The sequence below is a fragment of the Dipodomys spectabilis genome, unplaced genomic scaffold (genome assembly GCF_019054845.1).
Source record: "Dipodomys spectabilis isolate Male_0828 unplaced genomic scaffold, ASM1905484v1 ptg000107l, whole genome shotgun sequence".
NCBI classification, from domain to species: domain Eukaryota; kingdom Metazoa; phylum Chordata; class Mammalia; order Rodentia; family Heteromyidae; genus Dipodomys; species Dipodomys spectabilis.
Genome location: NW_024870784.1, coordinates 49,802 through 69,771, shown reverse-complemented (window position 1 = coordinate 69,771; position 19,970 = coordinate 49,802). Strand labels below are relative to the sequence as shown.

The 19,970-nt window shown below is 45.0% G+C and overlaps 1 protein-coding gene across 1 annotated transcript in view; it reads left to right on the top strand.

The window, feature by feature from the left end:
- Tiam1 (TIAM Rac1 associated GEF 1) overlaps positions 1-19,970 on the top strand; it is a 347,016-nt gene that overhangs the window by 281,587 nt on the left and 45,459 nt on the right. The window contains exons 14-16 of the mRNA XM_042687299.1: positions 2,765-2,846; positions 8,167-8,253; positions 13,933-14,157. Of these exons, the coding sequence (XP_042543233.1) occupies positions 2,765-2,846; positions 8,167-8,253; positions 13,933-14,157 (394 nt within the window). The remainder of the gene's footprint in view (positions 1-2,764; positions 2,847-8,166; positions 8,254-13,932; positions 14,158-19,970) is intronic.

Below are 19,970 nucleotides of genomic sequence, written 5' to 3'. Positions count from 1 at the left end.
GAGCTACCTTCCCAGCCCCATCAGAGCTTATTTATTAAACCTGGCTTTAGTCTTAACCAGGGTAAAGAAGACTGAGCCAGAGAGCCTGTGTATGTGACCCCAAGTTTTCTGATAGCAGTAAAAGAGGCAATTGTGAAGAAAAGTGGGAGGTAGTATTACAAAAGACCAAGAAAGTCTGGGTGCTGGTGGCTCACACTTGAAATCCCAGCTACTCAGGAGGCTGAGATAAGATGGTTCAAAGTGAGCCTGGGCAGGAAAGTCACTAAGACTCTTAATCTCCAATTAACCACCATAAAAACCACAAGTGGTGCTGTGACTCAAAGTGGTAGAGGGCTAGTCTTGAGCAAAAAAGCTCAGGGACAGTGTCCAGGTCCTGAGTTCAAGCCCCATGACCCACCAAAAAAGAAAAAGTAAAAACAAAAACCCAAGAAAGATGGTCCAGGAAGCTGTGCTCCTATTGGATCTTTGCCCAGGCTGTTAGAACAGCTACATACTGCCACCTGGTGGAAAGATGTGGCTTTTACTCATGAAGGCACCCATGAAATCCCAAGTGTTTTTTTTCAGCTGTAGATAGTGTTTCCTTGAGCATTACGTGGTGTTAGGATATGTGCTGCAAACCTTATTTAAAGAATTTGCCACTTATAATTTTGTTGATTATATTTTATGAACTAAAAATCAATGTAAGCTGATTGCTGGTGGAGCATGTTTGTAATTCTAGCTCCTCCGAAAGGCGGTATCAGAAGATCACAATTTAATGCTAGCCAAGGCAGGAAAGTTCCTGAGACTCTTTATCTCCCAGTTAACCCTCAGAAAAGACAGGAGTGGAGATGTGGCTCAAATGCTTGCTCTGAGCAAAAAATCCTCAGAGACAGTACCTAGGCCCTGAGTTCAAGTCCCAGAACTGGTTACCCCCCCCCCCCAAAAAAAAAAGAAAAATCAATATAACTTATTTCTTCTAATTTGGGAAATTAATACATATGAAATATTTCTGAAGTATACAAATAAAATCACATTCAGCTTGATGCCCCTACCATGTGGCACATGGTGGAAATGACATTAGGAGAGGATGTTCAAATGAATCTGGGATGTGCTTTCCAGGTTCTTCTCCCATCCCCCAACATTTATTATATACAACAGACTGATCCCAGGTTCCTGAATTCTCATCCAATAGACTTACCTCTCAGATGGCCAAAGTGAGTTGAGAGAAAGCAGTTGGCATTCTTTTCTACCTGCCTGAATAAACTCATTTCTGTCAGAAGGTTGTGTGGTCAGAGAATCACCAAGACTTTGCTTTAGTGATACAGTATACATTTTCTCTTAGATAGCATGCATAAAATTTTATTTGCATTTTAAGATCAATGAATAGTTTTAACATTGTGTACATGACTTTGTCCTATCAGTGTTTAGATTTTTGCCTTCAATTTTGGATTTCAGCTTTCGGCTCATTTCCCCAAGGTTTGAGGCATCTTAGTGGAGTGTGAAGCATTTTAGCACTGGAGCCAGCAAGGGTTCAGGTGTCATCTCTGTGTGTTCTGGCCTTAGGAATTGAGTAAAATACTTCTTCACCGGCCTTGTTCCCTTTTTTTGGTCGGTTGTGGGGTTTGAACTCTCGGCCCGGGCACTGTCCTTGAGCTCTTCAGTTTAAGGCGAGAGCTCTACCGCTTGAGCCACAGTGCCACTTCTGGTTTTTCTGGTGATTAATTGGAGATCAGTCTTTCTTAGGCTTTCCTGCCAGGGCTGGCTTTGATCTGTGATCCTCAGATCCTCCTAAGTAACTAGGATTATAGGGGTGAGCCACTGGTGCCCCGCCCTTTATTTTTAAGGTAGAGATTGTCTCAAAGTTTATGTGAAATACAAAGACACACATACATCATTGGAAATTCCTGAATCATTGTGATTAGGTTCAGATATACCAACTAACAATTAATTTGAGTGATAATTTTTTTTGTGGTCCTAACGATAAGAATTCATTGCCTAATGCACTAGTCAAGAGACCACCATGTCCTGCGCCTCTGAGCCCTTAGTTTCTTGAGACAGATTTGCTTCCAATTTAGCATCCTCTTGCCTCAACCTCCCCAGTGCCAGGATTACAGGTCTGTCTCACTGGGCTTGGAAGGAAAGAAACATTTCTGATGTGCAGCCTGTATGTCATTCTTATCCTGGCGTTGTAAAATTAGTCTGTCTAGACCTTCTTAGGTTTCCAGACAGGTGATTCATTTGGCTAACTTTGGTAAACTGTGACTAAAAAGGAATGTTATCTATTAACATAATTCCTTGTTTGTTTCAATGCTATCTTTGTCAGAAGTGGCGCTGTGGCTTAAGTTGTAGAGTGCTCGCCTTGAGCTAAAGAGCTGAGGGACAGCGCCCAGTCTCAGAGTTCAGGCCCTATGACTGACCAAAAAACCCAAAACCAATACTATCTTTGTCTCTATTTGTAATATTGTGAATTTTTTGCAAAATGGCTGTATGGGAGTAGAATAGAATGGGAGCAGAGAGTTCTCTTATTTCCATGAATCGCATGCCAAGGTCTTTATTACTTATTCTTGATTTTGATACACCCCTTCCTCTCCCAGCATTAGAGGTTGTAGTTACTTTAGCTCTTTAAATTTTTACACTCTTTTTTTTTTTTTTTTTAACAAGGTGAGAAAAGACGTGCTGAGTGAAGCAAGGAATTCTAAGTTTCTACTTTGACTCTGAATAATGACTGCTCTTCAGAAGTTCTTTATAATGTCACCCTAACTAGCTTCCTCTTTGTAATTTTCAGCTGTATAAAGAAATTGAAATTTGTCCAAAAGTCACGCAAAGCATCCACATGGAGAAGGCAGACGCAGCGGCTGACAATTACGGTAGGCTCGCTTGTCTTCCATCACTGGTACATGGGGGTCCAGTTGAGCTTTGCAGGGGCACGTTGGCAGTGATCTACAATCCACTAAGAAGCCCTTGGGGTTCGTTTCACATGGAGCATTTCTGGCTCCCATGGTGCTGTGGTAAATCACTGAACTGGGAAAACAGACAAAGTAATGCATGGGCGCCATGCATTTCTTCCCACGAATCATTGGGGTCCTGCTCTCGTAAGAAGGAAACAGTGAGAGCAGACTGGTTTGTGTTGTGATGTCCTTCCATGGGACGGTATTACCCATCCATGTTCTTCTCCTATAAATACAATGTCAAAGGGGATGATTCTGACACTGTGTTGGCATCTCCGGGACCACACTGGGCTTGCTCCGCCACTGAGAGGACTTAACCTGCAGTACTCTCATGACTCTTACCTATAACAATGAAATGACACCGGCAAGATCGGCCAAAGTGAAGGTACTAAAGCAGTGCGTGTAGCAGGGTGGACATAGGTGTGCTTACACAAAGATTCCTCTCCCAGTGGGGTCCCATAGGTGGAGTCAGTTCCAATATCAACTTGGGACAACACGTGGGGGATACATGCCCCTCGAGGCTCAGAGCCAGGGGTTTTCTTGGAAAGCTGGTCATACATGTGCCCACGGGGACCCCCCCAACCCCTGCTTAGCACCCACAAAAGTTCTAGACCCCACCCAGGAGGAAGGCAGGTGCTCCGCATAAGTTTTATGGCTTTCACAAATAGTCAAAGCACAGGAGTTAGGTTAGAGTGCTAGGGATGGTCCCCATATCTAAGCAGCCCGATGCCAGCCAAGGACGTAAGTTGAAAGCAGGTGTTTCAAAGAATTGCAGCCAGACAAAGCCTGCTGTGTTAACAGGCCTGCTTGTACACATGATTGTCTGTGTCCTGGTAGTTAACTCTGCAGTCCTGTCCATGAGTTTAAGATTACTCTACACGTTACACTGCATGACTTAACTAGTAACAAACAAGAGTTGGGACCTGAGTGAAATCAACAGGGAAATCCATACTGTCCCTCTCAGTCTGGAGAAGAGAAGTGAGCAAAGTTATGAACAGTCGTCACTAAAGCCTGCTGATTGGCTCAGAGCTGAGACTGCTGTCTCCCATTCATTGTGCATCCTTTGTGGATGGGCTTCAGCACTCAGCCAGAACAGTTGTCACCGGAGACATCATCTGTGGCTTTGCCTGGGGGACAGAGAGAGATGGTAAAGTGGGAATCGCTTTACTTCCAGTTAGTCATAGACCAAGGCAAATCTTGTGGCCCTACTGAGTATGGGAGATCCTGCTGTGTATTGGGAGGAGATCAAAGTTCCTGGTAGAATGATTGAAGACCCTCTGTATATGGCATAGGTCATTTTGATTCTAAAGACTTTTGGCATGTGAAAATCTTCAGCCTTTTTACTGACTAGTATATTCCCCTCCATCTTTTCCTGCAAACAGAGAATGCTCATTTCAGAGAGCTTCATCAAGGCTCATGGCCTCTTCATTAGAAGAGAATCTAATTTTGAAGCTCTGACTGCTTGCATTGTACCTTCATGCTGTTTACAGCTTGACCTTAGAACGAAAGACATCAAAAAGCCCCAAGGACAGTTTTCCCCGCAGCAGAGAGTCACATCTGTGTGTGAAAAGGCTAATGTAGAAGTGTGACCTCTGTATTAAAGCCGTAATTAGCGGCAGGGAGTATAAATAAATATCCGATCCTCCAAAGCCACTTGCTCCATGAGATTTCTCTTTATCTCTTTAGTTTGCTTAATTTCTGTCAGGTAAAGGTAAAATAGCAAGGATCAAGAGCAGGCTGAGTTTCAGAGCTCTTTAAATTCATTTATTCTGAGATTGAGTGATACGGGACCGGGACATACACCGCTATGTTGTAGCTGCCGTTATCTTCAGGTTTGGGATTATTAAATGCCCCTGGCTGTCTGAAATGGTGGCTAGTGTCAAGCTCTCGACACTGGTCATTCCTGCACAAACATACTAATGATAAAGTTTATTTTGTAAGTTAGGCACCCCAAGCGATTGTCAGCAGAGGACCATTATAATCATATATTCGAATAAAAGTTTACCACAGGTAATCACAAACGCAGGAAGTGAAACTGGAGGGCACTGGAGTTTCTTCTTTTTTTCCATGTATGTTGGTACTGGGGCTTGAACTCAGGACCTCATACTCTTGATCGGCTCTTTCTGATTGGCTCACAACTGATACTCTGCCTCTTGGGCCACACTTCTATTTATGTCTTTTTGCAGGTTCATTGGAGATAGGAATCTCAGATTTGTCTAGCTAGGCTAGCTTCTACTCTATCCTTAGATTTCAGCCTCCTGAGTAGCTTGGTGATTGAGAAGGCTAGAGATTTCCAATCTTGAGATTCTGATGGGAATCTAAATTCAGCCCCAGTTAGAACTTCCAATGCTAATATTTTCCCGTGTGGCTTTAGTATATGTAAAAACTACGACAACAGCAGCTCATGTACACACATACATACACACAGAGTATGACTCAAATTTAGCTTTTCTATGTTGGAACATGTCAGGGAGGATCTAACTTCTTAAATAACTGAACAGCTGTAAACAGTTAACACTTAGTCATTTCTGTCTCTATTACCTCTCTCCACGGCAGCCATTAGGTGTCTCTCAAACTTAACTGTAGAAATAAGCTTGAGTGGTGACGTGATGTTAGGTGAAGCACGATCCTCAGGCTGCCTGTAAGTGGAAGTATACACCATGTCTCCTGTCAGCGTTCCTCTTTCTCTGGGTATTTCTCAGCCCTGTTAGCCTTGTGTCCTCCCTGTGGATGCCTGCCCTGCTGTCTGCATGCACCCTGGACCAAGATTGGAATATTTCTCTGTTGTTTATCATGCTGAGAGTTTTCTTTGTCCACCCGTTTCAGGGGGAGGGATTTTTCTGCTCATCATCAGTTTGTTTTCTTATTCCCCCCCTCCCCCACGCACATATAGTATCAATCTCTTCCTTCCTTCTCTGGGTCATTCTTGTAGTTTCTACTTCCTGTTTTCACAGCTGACAGCTTCCTTCGTGGAGTCATTAGGTGTATGTGGAGTTATCTTCTTCTGCCTCCTGTTTCGCAGTCTAGGTTAGAGCTAGTTTGTTGGAATTAGAGCATTGCTATCCTATTTAAAAGAGTCTGAATGTGACTTCGATGATTAGCTGATTAGTTCTTTACCTCAAAATAAACCAGCTGTGGGAAATACAATTTTCTTTTGATGTCTTATAAAGTAGGAATGGTTATTTAGACCCCACGGCAGTGTGCCTTCCACACAGTGAAATGTAGGTGAGTTGTCTCTCTGAAACATAGAATGGAGTTCTTGTTGGCCTGACCCCTGGCTGCTGGTTACATTTGGAGGCTCTGGCTTTCTTAAGTGATCCTTAGAGAGGAATTACCACTGTTATCCTTTCTTCTGCCGTCTTTCCAGTCACAGAAATTTTCCAGGCTCATATCTGTCCCGAGGTACAGATTTCATAGTCACTCAGTCGTCAGACTGACTGGAGGCCCTCCCTCCCTCCTGGACATGAACTTCATCATTTCATTACTACCAAGAGAAGAAGGAACAGAGTGCATGCGCACCTGAGCCATGCCCCTTGACTTTAGCTTCCTTGCCATAGGCTATTGTCAACCTGATCTCTATCCTTTTCTAGTTAAACAAGCTGGTTTCTTGGCCTACCCCTTTTGGATGCTAATTTTTAAAAGAGTACCCATCAGAATATTATAAAATGAATAAAATGAATCCTATCCACCTTTTTTTTTTAATCATGACATACCCATTCACTTTGAAATGCAAAGAAATAGAGCTAAGTTGAGGCTGATTGACTCAAATGGTTCACATAGAAAGATATGTCTGTAGGTGTCTTGAAACTGAATCTGAAAGTTCTTAAGTTTCTGTGAGAATGGAATTTTTCAAGAAGAATAAGATGGAGCCTGTGGAAAGTCCTCAGGGCAGTTGCTGGTGCTTTGTGGGTGGCGTTTGGGAGGGGCTGTGGCGCGGGGGTGGCAGTGGCAGCGAACTGCAGCTATGCCTTTGGGAGGTTACACATTTCTGGTCCTGCGAACTAAACACACACTAAGGGTACCTTTCCATGGCTCCTGGCAGTCAGCCTTGGAATGAATTCTTGTTTTGTTGTTTGCTTTGTTTTGTGTTGTGTTATACAGGCATCTATAACATGCGGCTCTTTTGCTCCCAGAGCTGAAAATACTGCAGATTTTTTACAATTGTGTTCATACCCATGGCCCTTTTAGAAGTAGCTACCATGGAACTTCCCTTCTGGAAAAGAAGGTATTGGTCTGGACAGATTGAATAAGAAAGACTTTTCCAGAAAGCTATGCACACACAGGACCTGGAACACTTGAGATCCTCAAACCACTTTGAATGCCTGGGCCTTGCTTTACCTCTTTCTCCTTCTTTCCTTCCCCTCCCTTTTTTTCTCTCTCCTTCCCTCTCCCCCTCTTTTCCTCCCCCCACTCTTTGTACCAGTCTTGGGGCTTAAACTCAGGGCCTGCACTCTGTCCCTGAGCTTTTTGTGCTCAAGACTAACACTTTACCATTTGAGCCACAGCTCCACTTCCAGCTTTTTGTTTAATTAGAGATAAGTTGCATTGACTTTCTTGCCCTGGCTGGCTTCAAACCTTGTTCCTCAGATCTCAGCCTCCTGAGTAGCTAGGATTATAGGTATGGGCTACCAGTGCCTGATTGCTTTCCTTTCTGAAGGAGTAGCTAAACCCAAAATAAATTAGCTCATAATCTTAGGTCATTAATAGCATATGGAATCATTCAGTGCCACTTTCAAATGGACTTGTAAACTAAGTTACCATTTAACTCCTTTTTTGTGCATTGTTACTAAAGGAAGCAGTATCTCACAGTAGCACAGGGATGAACACAAACCACATTCAGTGACAGTGGCAGTGCCTGCTATGACATTGACCTGGTGAGAAAAGCATAACAGATCCTAATGACACAGGCGAATCCTTCTGTTCTGCGCAGTGGAGATGAGGAGGGAAAAGGCTAAGGAAGGACATTTGCCCAGAACCAAGGTGATGTTAACTCACTTCCTTCCATTTGCATTGATTAGTAGGTGGCATTCATGTACGTACGTACTGATGTTTATTTTTACAAGTAGTAACTTCTTTAGAGTGATCTTGCTTTATAAACATAGGAACAAGAAAAGGAAAACATTCATCCCAAAATAGAACCCCTAAACGTGAAACATGTCTGATTCCAGCACGCACTGTCTGTTGTTGGCGGCACAGATAGCACATATGATTTCTGCAATGCTGTCTCTGTGTTCTGTAGGCTTTTTGCTGTCCTCGGTGGAGGAGGATGGGGTTCGGAGGCTGTACGTGAACAGCGTGAAGGACACTGGCTTAGCTTCCAAGAAAGGTAAGTCTATGGATGCCTTTCCTCTGTCTTCCCTTGGGGTTTCTCTACTTGGTGGATGAGAAAGGCTATAAAAAGAGTACTTAGACGTTTTCTCCTCAATGGCGTTTTCAAGGAATATGGATTTTACTCTTACTCACTCACGGGGGTGAGAAATACCATGTGGAGAAACTTTTCTGGGCCTTGGTCCGCATTGGTCAAAAGCCATTGGTTGAAGTGGCAATGCTCCTTGAGGCTGATGTCGATTGCTTCTAGTCTTGGACAGTCTTTGCAGAAGTTGAGAACTTGGGGAATCTAGATCAGCCTTTCTGCCGCTGCCTCTCCTCCCCCCACCCCCCTAGTTGTTTTTGCTGGTCCTGCAGCTTGAACTTAGGTCCTGGGCACTGTCTCTGAGCCTTTTTGTGTTCTACCATTTGAGCCAGAGAGCCACTTCTGACTTTTTCTGAGTGATTTATTGGAGATGAGAGTCTCATGGACTTTTCTGCCTAGGCTGGCTTTGAACCACAATCCTCAGATCTCAGCCTCCTGAGCAGCTAGGATTACAAACGTGAGCCACCAGTGCCTGGCCCCGCCCCTACCTTAAAGAACTCCTGTTATATCCTGCCTGTTTCCTTCTGACTCTCAGTGCATTTGAGCTACTCTCGAATCCCAATTCTCCATTTTTGCTGTACTCTTAAGAGCAACTTGTTTTATTATTATTATTATTAAATAGTTGTACAAAGGGGTTACAATTCCATAAGTAGAGTTGTGAGTCCAGTGCTTCTTGATCTCTTGATCAGTGTTACCCCTCCTTTTGTTCTCTTCCATTCCCCCCGTTTTGTCCTGACCCTCAAGTTACATAGTTCACTTTGTACATAATATGCATTGAATATCATGACTGCATTTACTTACCCTTCCTCCCTTCATTTCTGTGCTCTCCCTTCCCCCAGCCCCCCAGACATGTTTTCATCTTCTGGCATTGGTTTCGGTTTTGATAGACAGTTATTCAGAAGAATTACGCCTTTGCACCCCCCACTCCACCCAATCTACCCTCCTTTAGTCAGTTTGTGTAAATGCACAGAGGCCTGCATATGTTATCATGCATAGTTGTATTTTAAATCTAGCTTCCACATATGAGAGAAAACATGTGCTGTTTGTTTCTCTAAGCTTGATTTACTTCACTAAAACATGATTTCTTCTAGTTCATTCCATCCATTTTCCTGCAAATAATATTCTTTCTAATGAACGAGTAAAATTCCATTGTGTATAGGTAGCACATTTTCTTGACCCACTTATCTATTGTAGGGCAGCTGGGCTGTTTTCGTAGCTTGGCTGTTGTGAACAGTGGAGTAGTGAACATAGATGTACAAGTGTCTTCCTCTCTTCTTTCAGTTCTGGAAGTCTCAGATCAAGGTATCAGAGGGCTAGTTCCTTCGGAGCCTCTCAGGTTGAGCGGTCGTCCCTACCTCCTCCTAGTTCTGTGATCTCCTGCCAGCCCATGGCTTGTCTGTGTTACCACTGCTGTTTTTGTCTGGTGGTCACATGGGTCTTTCTGCATGATCTTATGTGTCTTTACCTAGCCACTAAGCTTAGGCATAGTTGGTTGCCAGTCTCCTCTAGGAAAGGACTGCTGAATGGAGTCATTATCCATCTTGTCGACCTCCCTCCATGGGCTGATTCCAGCATAGCTCTGGGTGGTTTGCATCTTGCAAGCTCCCTGCACTATAAACATTGGAGAAACAAAACCCACAGACCAGCTGTGCCCAGAAATGGCAGCAGACGTGACAAGTAGGAAATAAAAGTCAGAATTCTTGATCTGCTCACCGTCATGGGAAGGATTTTTCTTTCCTTTCTCCCCCCTTCAGTATTTTCTTGGCCCTGGGCAGTCCAGAGGCCAAACACAGAGAGTAAGCTGAGGCTCAGCCAAGAACAGAGGTGGCAGGGTTGTATGTCCTTCAACCCCTGAGGCCATCTTTATCAGCCACAAGGGTGCCTTGTGTGCGGTTGACGTGGCCTTGGGGGTGGGGAATCCACGGCGCTGGTTTCGGTCACATCCTGTTTTACTTCTTTGAATTCGAGAGCCCTGGTGCAACGTGAAAACATGGTGGTTGCCCATCAGTTCACCCAGTGGAGCAGGGTCTGTGCAGATGCAGGAATAATCTAATGTATGTCCTGTCTTCTGGGGCCACAGGCTCAGCTCCTTCATGTGCGAGGGAGTGTCAAGAAAGATCCTTTGAGTATATAATGTTAGATGCAGCGTCTAATTGAAGACGAGCCTCCCCTCCCTGAGGGCTCGCTGTGGACCAGAGTCCTCTTTCTGTGTCAGAGCTGCTGATTAAGTATCGCCCTCCTTCAGCTTTCTTCTCCTGCTCTTAGCTTGATTCTCCTTTTGAGGCAGTCTTTGAAAGCTATCCTGTTACTACTGCTAAATCTTTCCCTTTCCAGATCAGCCCTTTCCTCTACCTGTTTATTGGAGTGTATACTGTGGCCCTGACATCACCCAGGTGTCAGTGCTCCTGTGAAAATGACCTTAGAATGTGCAGCCAGGGAAAGTCCAGTGTAGTTCAGCCTAACTGAAGCTCGGTGTGCTGTTTATGTCAATTGAACTTAAGGCTTATTTTGTTTGCTTTGTTTATAAGTTACATAGGCCTTTTGGCTAGGACATGCAGACAGACAGACAGACAGACAGACAGACACATAGACACATACACACACACACACACACACACACACACACACGCACGCACGCACGCATGCACGCAGTTCAATACTCTTTTTTTTTTTCTGGCTAGTGCTCTACTACTTTAGCCATATCTCCATTCCAGCTTTTTGCTGGTTGTTTGGGGATCAGAGACTCAGGGATTTGTCTGCCTGGGCTGGCTTTGAACCATGATCTTCAGAGCTCAGCCTTCCAAATAGCTCGGATTCCAGGGGTAAACCCCAGGCCTTGAGTTTAACTTTACTTCCTCCTCTTTCCTTCCACCATAGGCATCTCTTTGTTGGGTTTCGTGTTGGCCACACTGGGAGAATTGACACTTTGTACCTAGTGATTTATTTTAGGCTTTATTCAACTTGAACCTATTGTTTTGGCTCATCCTAGAGTTGCTTGTTTTGTAAGTCTCCTCCTGATGGCTGCCTTCCATGGAGTCCATGTGTTTTGTCACACTAGACAGCATGGATGGTTTCCGAGCAGAATATGACTTCATTTGGTTAATAAAATACTCACCTTTGGCCAAAGAGCACCAGATTCCTGTCTGCTGGAACTCTTGAGTGGAATTGGATGTAGACTACTTCCTTTCATCTAGCCTATGAGGAAACTGAGGCTGGGAGAGATTCAATGACATGACCACAGTCATGGAGCCATTACCCTCTGGAGCTGGAACAAAGACCCCCCCTTTTCCCCCCGAAGCAATTTATTGCTCACAGCTCTTGGCTCTCTGGCTCTTACTCAGCCAGATTGAGAATAACTGAGTCAGAAAGCACCCTGTAGTGTTTTGTGCTAGGTTGCTATGACCAAGTACAGAAACTGGGTAGCTGAAAACAACAGTTATTTTCTCACACTTCTGCAAAGAACAGAAATCAAGATTTATGCACAGACCAGGTCCCTTCAAAGGCCCAGGGTGGGTGTGGCGAACCTGCCCTTGCCTCTCCCCGGTTCTAATGGCTGCAGACATTCCTTGGTTCGTGGCTGCATCACTGCATCCCTGTGTCCCTCTTTGCATTGCCTCGATCTTTGTGGCTGTGTCTTCTGAATGTGCTCACACAGACACTTGTCAGCGGGCACAGAGCTCATCAGGTAATCCAGAATGACCTTTTCACAAGTTTCTTTCTTTTTCTTTGTTGGGTCGGTCATGGGACCTGAACTCTGGGCCTGGGCACTGTCCCTCAGTTCTTCAGCTCAAAGCTAGCGCTCTACCACTTGAGCCACAGCGCCACTTCCGACTTTTTCTGCTTATGAGGTGCTGAGGAATCAAACCCGGGGCCTCATGCATGCAAGGTGAGCACTCCACCACTGAGCCACCTTCCCAGCCCCAGGTTTTTTTTAACTTAATTACAGCTGACTGCAATAATCCTCCTTCCTTAGGAAGTCATGCTCACAGGTTCTGGGATGTGAACTCAACCTTAAAAAATGCCCACATACCGGTCACATGATCCCTGCAGCTTCTCTTTGACAAACCTCATTGAGTTTTGTTTCTAAGTTAAAAAAATTTTTTTTAGTCCTTTTAATATCGAGTTGTATATGTTGCTTTAAGACCCAAAATAAAAAACCCATCCAAACTCCTGCCTTCCACATGGAAAGTTTTTTGCATTTTTAAAGTCAAATGTTGTAATGCCACTATTTTCTTTGCCTCATAGAACTTTGCCTTCCATGTGAAGAAAAATAGTTATCTTTCCCTTTCATTCCTTTCTCATTTGTAAAGTTCCTTGGTATATTTTATATTTATTTAAAAAATGAATTTCAGGGGCTGGGAAGGTGGCTCAGTGGTAGAGCGCTTGCCTTGCATGCATGAGGCCCTGGTTTCGATTCCTCAGCACCACATAAGCAAAAAAGAAAAAAGCCGGAAGTGGCGCTGTGACTCAAGTGGTAGAGTGCTAGCCTTGAGCTGAAGAGCTGAGGGACAGCGCCCAGGCCCAGAGTTCAGGCCCCACAACCGGACCCAAAAAAAAAAAAAATGAATTTCAGTTGTATTTGTGCTGTGTGTGTGTGTGTGTATGTGAGAGAGAGAGAGAGAGAGAGAGAGAGAGAGATCCAAGGATCATAGTTCAAAGCCAGCCCTCCAGGGCAGAAAAGTCCCCAGAAGGCTCTTATCTCCAATGGACCGCTCAAAACCCGGAAGTAGTGCTGTGGTTCAAGTAGTAAGGTGCTAGCCTTGAGTGCAGAGGCTCAGGGATAGCACCTAGGTCCTGAGTTCAAGTCCCATAAATGGGGGGGGGGGGAGTTAAAGAAACTACTCTTCTTCCTGTCTTAGTTGAAGGATTGTTAGTTTTCTTCCAGATCTACTTAACGCTCCCTTGCTCAGCCTTCTAGAATATTCCTTTAATTCCCCTTCCATAGAGTAAATCCAGACTTCATGTTCTTTGGGATTGCTCCTTAGAGGATCCCAAACTTCATTCAGTCCCTTTCCCAGCATGCTTTACAAAAGTAGCAAACCCCTTGAGGATCCTAGCAAAATGAAGAGAAAGCTATTTACCCTAAGTGGTGAAAAGAGAGGGAGGCCGAAATGATTATATTTGATTTATAAATTGTTCTGAATGAGCATAGCTATACAGCCTCCCTTGTATATCTGTAGCCAGGGAGATCTTAACAGCATTATGTTGTCAGAGAAATGATCAATAGACACGAGTGTGTATAAAACAGACTTTGTAGCAATCAGAGCACAACACTGTAGGGAGAAAGCAAGAATTAGCATTTGTGAGGAGAAATCAGCAGATGCTCCCAGGGCAAAGATTGAAGGAGTGAGCTGTTGTTGGGGACATTCGGAGGTCAGAACAAGCCTGCTGTGAGGGCGCCTCCTCCAGCCTTTTGAAGCCCAGGCCGTGGGATCACCTTGTCATTACCTTTGAACCATGTAGACTGCTCCCAGCAGCACCTGGGGCCTGGGGCCTTCGTAGGAGGCTTGGAAATGCCGTTTCTGGCAGGACTTTGAAGTTGTTGTGCTGATCTGTGTGTGAATGAACACTTTTTCCATCTTTCACCGACAGGCCTGAAGGCGGGGGATGAGATTCTTGAGATCAACAATCGTGCTGCCGGCACCCTGAACTCCTCCACGCTCAAGGATTTCCTCTTGCAGCCTTCCTTGGGTCTCCTGGTGAGGACCTACCCTGAGCTGGAGGGAGGAGCGGAGCTGCTGGAGAGCCCGCCCCACCGAGTGGACGGCCCTGCGGACCTCGGCGACAGTCCCCTGGCCTTCCTCGCCAGCAACCCAGGTATGGCTCTGCACAGAGCTGGCTGCCAGCCCCAGGGAACGGTTCTGCTCATTCAGCCAGGGCCCAGAACGTGCGCGTCGTGCGGCTCCCACATCTCACACGACTTGCCATCTGTTGGGAGGGAGAGGTGGGGTGGTGGTAGACCCCGCACTTCCTGTGGAGACATCAGAGGGACAGGGGACATGCTCTGCAGTAGAACAGCTGCTTTGCTGCAGATCTGCTTGGCTTTGTAACGCTCCACTCTTCCTCATTTGGAGACGAGCGCACGTTAGAGGCTCCAGCTCTTGGTCATGGCTAGTGCTGGCATTCACAGAAGGTGCTGAGCCTCTAGCCGGCCCTTCCCGGTGACTGTGCCCCTGACCACCGAGGCCAGCTTCTCATCCTGTGAGAGCCGAGATGCCTGGAGTTCAGGCATTGTGTTGGGTCTAGCCTGAAGTCTTGAGTTGATGCTCTTCCCCCTGTCCCGCTTCCCCCAGCGATCCCATTTTAATAGGAGAAGCTTGGAATCTTCCTGCTTTGGAAGTCTTCCTCACAGAGTTGTTTCCTTCTCTTGGGTTCTGACCATGTGACCCTCTTCATACTTGCTTGTATCTCTTTCTCCTTGGCTTGTTTGTCAGGACTGCGTTATTTTTTAATGGTTGTATATTTTTAACTATGCTAGGGATTTGTAATTCTTGTTGGGCCATGGTTCCATTACCTGAGCACTTTTGTTTGTTTTTAAACAAGTTCCCCTTAACTTTGTGTGAGACTGGCCTGGAACTTGTGATCCTGTAGCCTTTGCCTTTGGATTACAGGAGTGTACTACACTGTGTGGCCTTCAGTTTATTTTCTTTATCTTTCTTTCTCTGGCTCTTTCTACATTGTTTGCTAGAATGAACTGATCAGTGAGTAAGTTCATGAAGGGGGGAAAACCACTGTAGATGATTGTCACTTGTTCTATGACCTGGTTCTGGGTCTGTGTTGATTTGGTAAGTTATATCTTGGAATTATCTTTCTTTGTTCAAAACTGGGGTTTTCCCTTTTTTAAGTTTCAACATCTTGAGTAGTAGATACTGGGAATTTTCCTGTGATTATTGTTTTTCAAATCACCTTCTGAAGCCTGCCTGGCTGACCAAGAAGCCCTGTGCTCCCTCTTTTATTTGTTCAGTGGCTCCCTTGGAAAGGTCTGAGGAACTGAATCATGAGAAAATGGATAGCTCCTTGTTATTATTACTCCCCAATCTGAAAGAGACAGACAGACAGACAGACAGACAGACAGGCAGGAACTCAGGGCATTGCATTTGCTAGGCAACTACTCTGCCACTTGAGCCACACCTCCAGCCACCCTCAGTAACGCCTCATCTCCCCACACATCCTGTTACATTCTTAAAAATTGAATTGTATACCACCAATAAGAGAATGGAGACCACGGTGCTTTTCTTTCATGTGACCACAAGAGGGCACTTGACCCCATAAACTCGGCTCACAGCTAGTTTTTGGTTTTTTTTTTTTTAATAGTATGACTGAGACATGGAGTAGATAAGATTATTTAAAGGATTACGTAGACAATTTTATAAACACAGGTATATGTGTAGTATAAGTCACAGTGTATAATCAACTGAGTTTAGATTTCCTTTCTTGTCAGAGCCCTTCCTATGAGTTACATATGTAGAGTAGGGATTAACAAGTACAATGTATAGACCAAAACCCACTGGCTTGTTCTGTAAATAAAGTTTTACTGTAACACAACCATATCCACTTACTTACATCTCATCTCTAGCTCCTTTTCCTATCATTGTGGCAGGACTGAATAATTGTGCTAGGACTTAGGGTCCGCAAAGCCAAACAAACTAAAATGGTACTGTGGTTTGAAATCAGGACTGTCACTAACTAGGCAAGTGCTGTCTCAGTCCACAATTTGTTTCCTTAAATGTACTCACTGTTAATGATTCCATTTAGTATTTATTTGTTTATTTGTAACCCTTGTGCTGGGCACTGGTGGCTCATGTGTATAATCCTAACTACTTGGGTTGCTGAGATCTGAGGATCATGGTTCACAAAGTTCGTGAGACTCCTATCTCCAAGTAACTGCCAAAAAACTAGAAATGGAGCTGTGGCTCAAGAAATGCTGTGCCAGGCCTGAGTAAAAAAGCTAGGAGATGGTGCTCAGGCCTGAGTTTGAATCCCAGTATTGGGATGTGTGCTAGTGCACACATACACACATGCACACATACACACACAAATCTTGTATATGTGCATGTGTTTGAATCTTTAATTAAAAAGCACATTTGTATACATGTATGTCTGATGTGGAAACAGTGGCGCATATTCGGTAACCACAGAAGCCTCTTTGCCTTCTGTAGATGAGGTTTTAAACACAGCCTTTATATCCTCCCTGGTGCTGATTCCTGTTCAACAGCCAGCTTTAGAGGCAGTGTGCTAAATGGACTAACCTTCCTCTTTACATAAGATCAAAACTGCACTTTTGGAGCCATCTAGGCAATTTAGTCCTTCCTTTGTTTTTCCCCCCCAGTTAAACGGTCATACCTTGCCCCCCCCCCCCCCCCCCCCCCCCCCCCCCGGGCCCCTGCCGCTGGTTCACTGTTGCTTCCACTAATTCTTCCGGTTTCACAGTGAAAGATAAAAGGAGAAGCAAGGAAACGGGATAAAATAACTCCCACGATTGTTCCTTAATGAGGCAGAGGTTAACCGACTCCCTAGACAGCTGCAGCTGCCATAGAGAACACCACAAGACACACAGCAGCCCCAGGCAGGCCGCCCTGCTGCCCCCGTCTAAATTTAGAAGTAACTCAGAATAAGGAACTTCGTGGCGTGGCAGATTTGAGGGTGGAAGTGGGAATCACCTTGGACATTGCCAGCTTTCCTCCCCAGGCATTCATTGACAGCCTCGACAGAGAGCCTGCTCATGAGTGGCCTAGGGTCCCGAGGGACCCCTGCGCACCCGCTGCTGTTCTGCAGCAAATGTGGAAGTCAAGCGTGCAGACTGCAGCTCCTCCCACAGCTCTGGTGGATACGTGATTTCTTTCGAGCTTGGATTCTTTCTGGAATTTCCCTCCCTCTCTCCCTCTCTTCCTTTCTTCCTTCTGTTGATGTTGTTGTTATGCTGGTCCTGGAGCTTGAACTCTGGGCTTGGGTGCTGTCCCTGAGCTTTTGTGCTCAAGGCTAGCTCTGCCACTTGCCACAGCTCCACTCTAGCTGGCTGGCTGGCTTGCTTGCTTTCACTTACACACACTCTCTCTCTCTCTTTCTCTCTTTCTTTCTTTCTTTCTTTCTTTCTTTCTTTCTTTCTTTCTTTCTTTCTTTCTTTCTTTCTTTCTTTCTTTCTTTCTTTCTTTCTTTCTTTCTTTCTTTCTTTCTCTTTCTTTCTCTTTCCTTTCTTTCCTTTCTTTCTTCCTTAATTGGAGAAAAGAAAAGAGTCTCACAGGCTTTACTGCCCTGGCTGGCTTTGAACCACAATCCTCAGATCTTAGCATCCTAAGAAGGATTACAGATATTAGCCATCAGCACCCAGCTTTGGACCTCTTTCTTATATAGAGGTTTGTTTCTTCTAAGTAGAAGGAAGCATCAAGGCTGGGTGGCAAAACATAGGCCCTTGGAATCAGGTTCCTGGAAACTGAGTTCATTTCAGTGTTAACTTCATGGCCCTGAACAGGTGATGCCCTGTTTCCCCGTATCCTCATTTACACAGCGGATCGCTGCCATCTCCCTAGACAGTGGTAAGAACACATGAGTGTTGAGAATAATACTTCGCAAGTACTCGGCAAACGCTTTGTATCCAGAGCTAGTCATTGATGCGGGAGTGGGAGAATTGCCCGGCCGTAAGCAATCAATGGCCGCTCTTTTGTGCTCTTCCCTCACCTTCTCCACTTACATCTGCAACCCATGACTTGTCTGAACGTGAAGTGTGTAAAGTACATTTGGCTATGTTTTCCTTTCCAAGTGAGGAAGAAGGAACTCTGCAGTCGTGGCTGCTGAGATCCCTGGGCCTCTTCAAAGCTCGTGACTCACTTGGTGCTGGTGTGTATTTGTTACGGCGGTTGCTTCTGAGACCCACTTCCTCAGGCCACCAGCTCTTCCTTCCTGGCTATAGAATAGCTTCTTTCTGACCTAGTGGACCAGGACTGTTGGAATGGATGGTGGACGTGCAAACCTCCCATGGATTGTTGGTAACATTCAGGATCTTCATGGAGATTTGTGACATGTCTGTTAGGAGGCCATGGAGTGCATCCTCTTGTGATCCCCAGTGTGAGAGGAAGCACGTGCGCAGCTTACCATGCTGCCGTAGAAGGCCCAGGGTCTGAGCCTGTGGTTTACACCTATGATCCGAACTACTTGGGAGGCTGCGATCCAAGGATCCTGGTTCAAAGCCAGTCTGGGCAGGGAAGTCTGAGACTTTGATCTCCATTTAACCACTAGAAGTGGAAGTGGAGCTGTGGCTCAAGTATCAAGTGCCAGCCTTGAGCAAAAATGCTAAGGGACAGCACTCAAACCCTGAGTTCAAGTCCCAAGACCAATGCCTCCTTCATGCCCTGTCCAAAACCCAGCTTCCCACTCTTGGCCATTGGCTACCCATTAGTTCTGGTTGAAATTGGGATGTCCTTTCATCTTTTTTCCTTTTTATTCTGTTGGTTATGGGGCTTGTGGTCTGGGCCTGGACGCTGTCCCTGAACTCTTCAGCTCAAGGCTAGTGCTCTACCACTTGAGCCACAGCACCACTTCAGGTTTTCTGCTGGTTTATTGGAAATAAGAGTCTCACAGACTTTACTGCTCAGGTTGGCTTTGAACCACAGTCCTCAGATCTCAACCTCCTGAATAGCTGGGATTACAGGCATGAGCCACCAATGCCAGGCTCATCTTTTTTTTTTCAGCACTTGTTTACATACCAACCAGTCAAAAAGACAGTTCCTTTGGTGGCTGTACTTCTGGAAGGAACCCTGTAGTGCAGGGAAGGCTGGCGTGGGAAGTTGTTGACTGCTGTCCATGTGGTTTGTGTGAGGATTCCATAAAGCCTCAGTCTCATGTTCTGATTTAATTTGAATACTGATCTGAATAGCACTATTCAAATTTGGAGCCAGATAATTGTTTTCAGTGTGAGGGCTGTCGTGTGTGTTGGTCTTTAGCAGCTTTTCTACAAGTCTGTACAAGACATTAATACTTCTTCTAAGTTGGGCCAATTGAAAATATGCTTGGGCATTGTCAGCTTTGCCCCCGGAGGCAAATTTCAGGTTCAGAACCACTGGCCTAGAACATGGTATACATGTACCATCCAGTGAAGAAACCAGTCAGTGAACATTGATAGATGAAATAAGTGCAGGTCTAAACACTTTTCAAGAAACTTTTCTAAAGCATTTATTGGGACAATTCTAACACCTCTACCCTTTTTGTGGGACCTTTTTTTTTTTTGTAACAAGGAAAGAAAAAATTAATGTGTATTCTGAATGTCGCCTACCTCTCAAAATACCTAAAATTGTTGTGTCATAAGGTGTAGATCATACAATTTACCATTAAAACACAGATAATTCCTTCAGTGATTATATAAAAATTCAACTTTTGGAGGAGGCTGCTGGAGATAAACCCAAAACCCTGACCACATGATTAGCACGTGTTCTACCTCTGAGCCAGCCCCGGTCTCGTGACATCGTTGATGGGTTTTGGTTTTTTATTTTTATAGTGCTAATGATTGAACTCGGTGTCTTTGTGTGTGTATGTGTGTACACACAAGTGCACACACACGCACATACTGGTCCTGGGGCTTGCACTCAGGGCCCAGGCACTGACCCTGACTTTTGCGCTTAAGGCTAGTGCTCTATCAC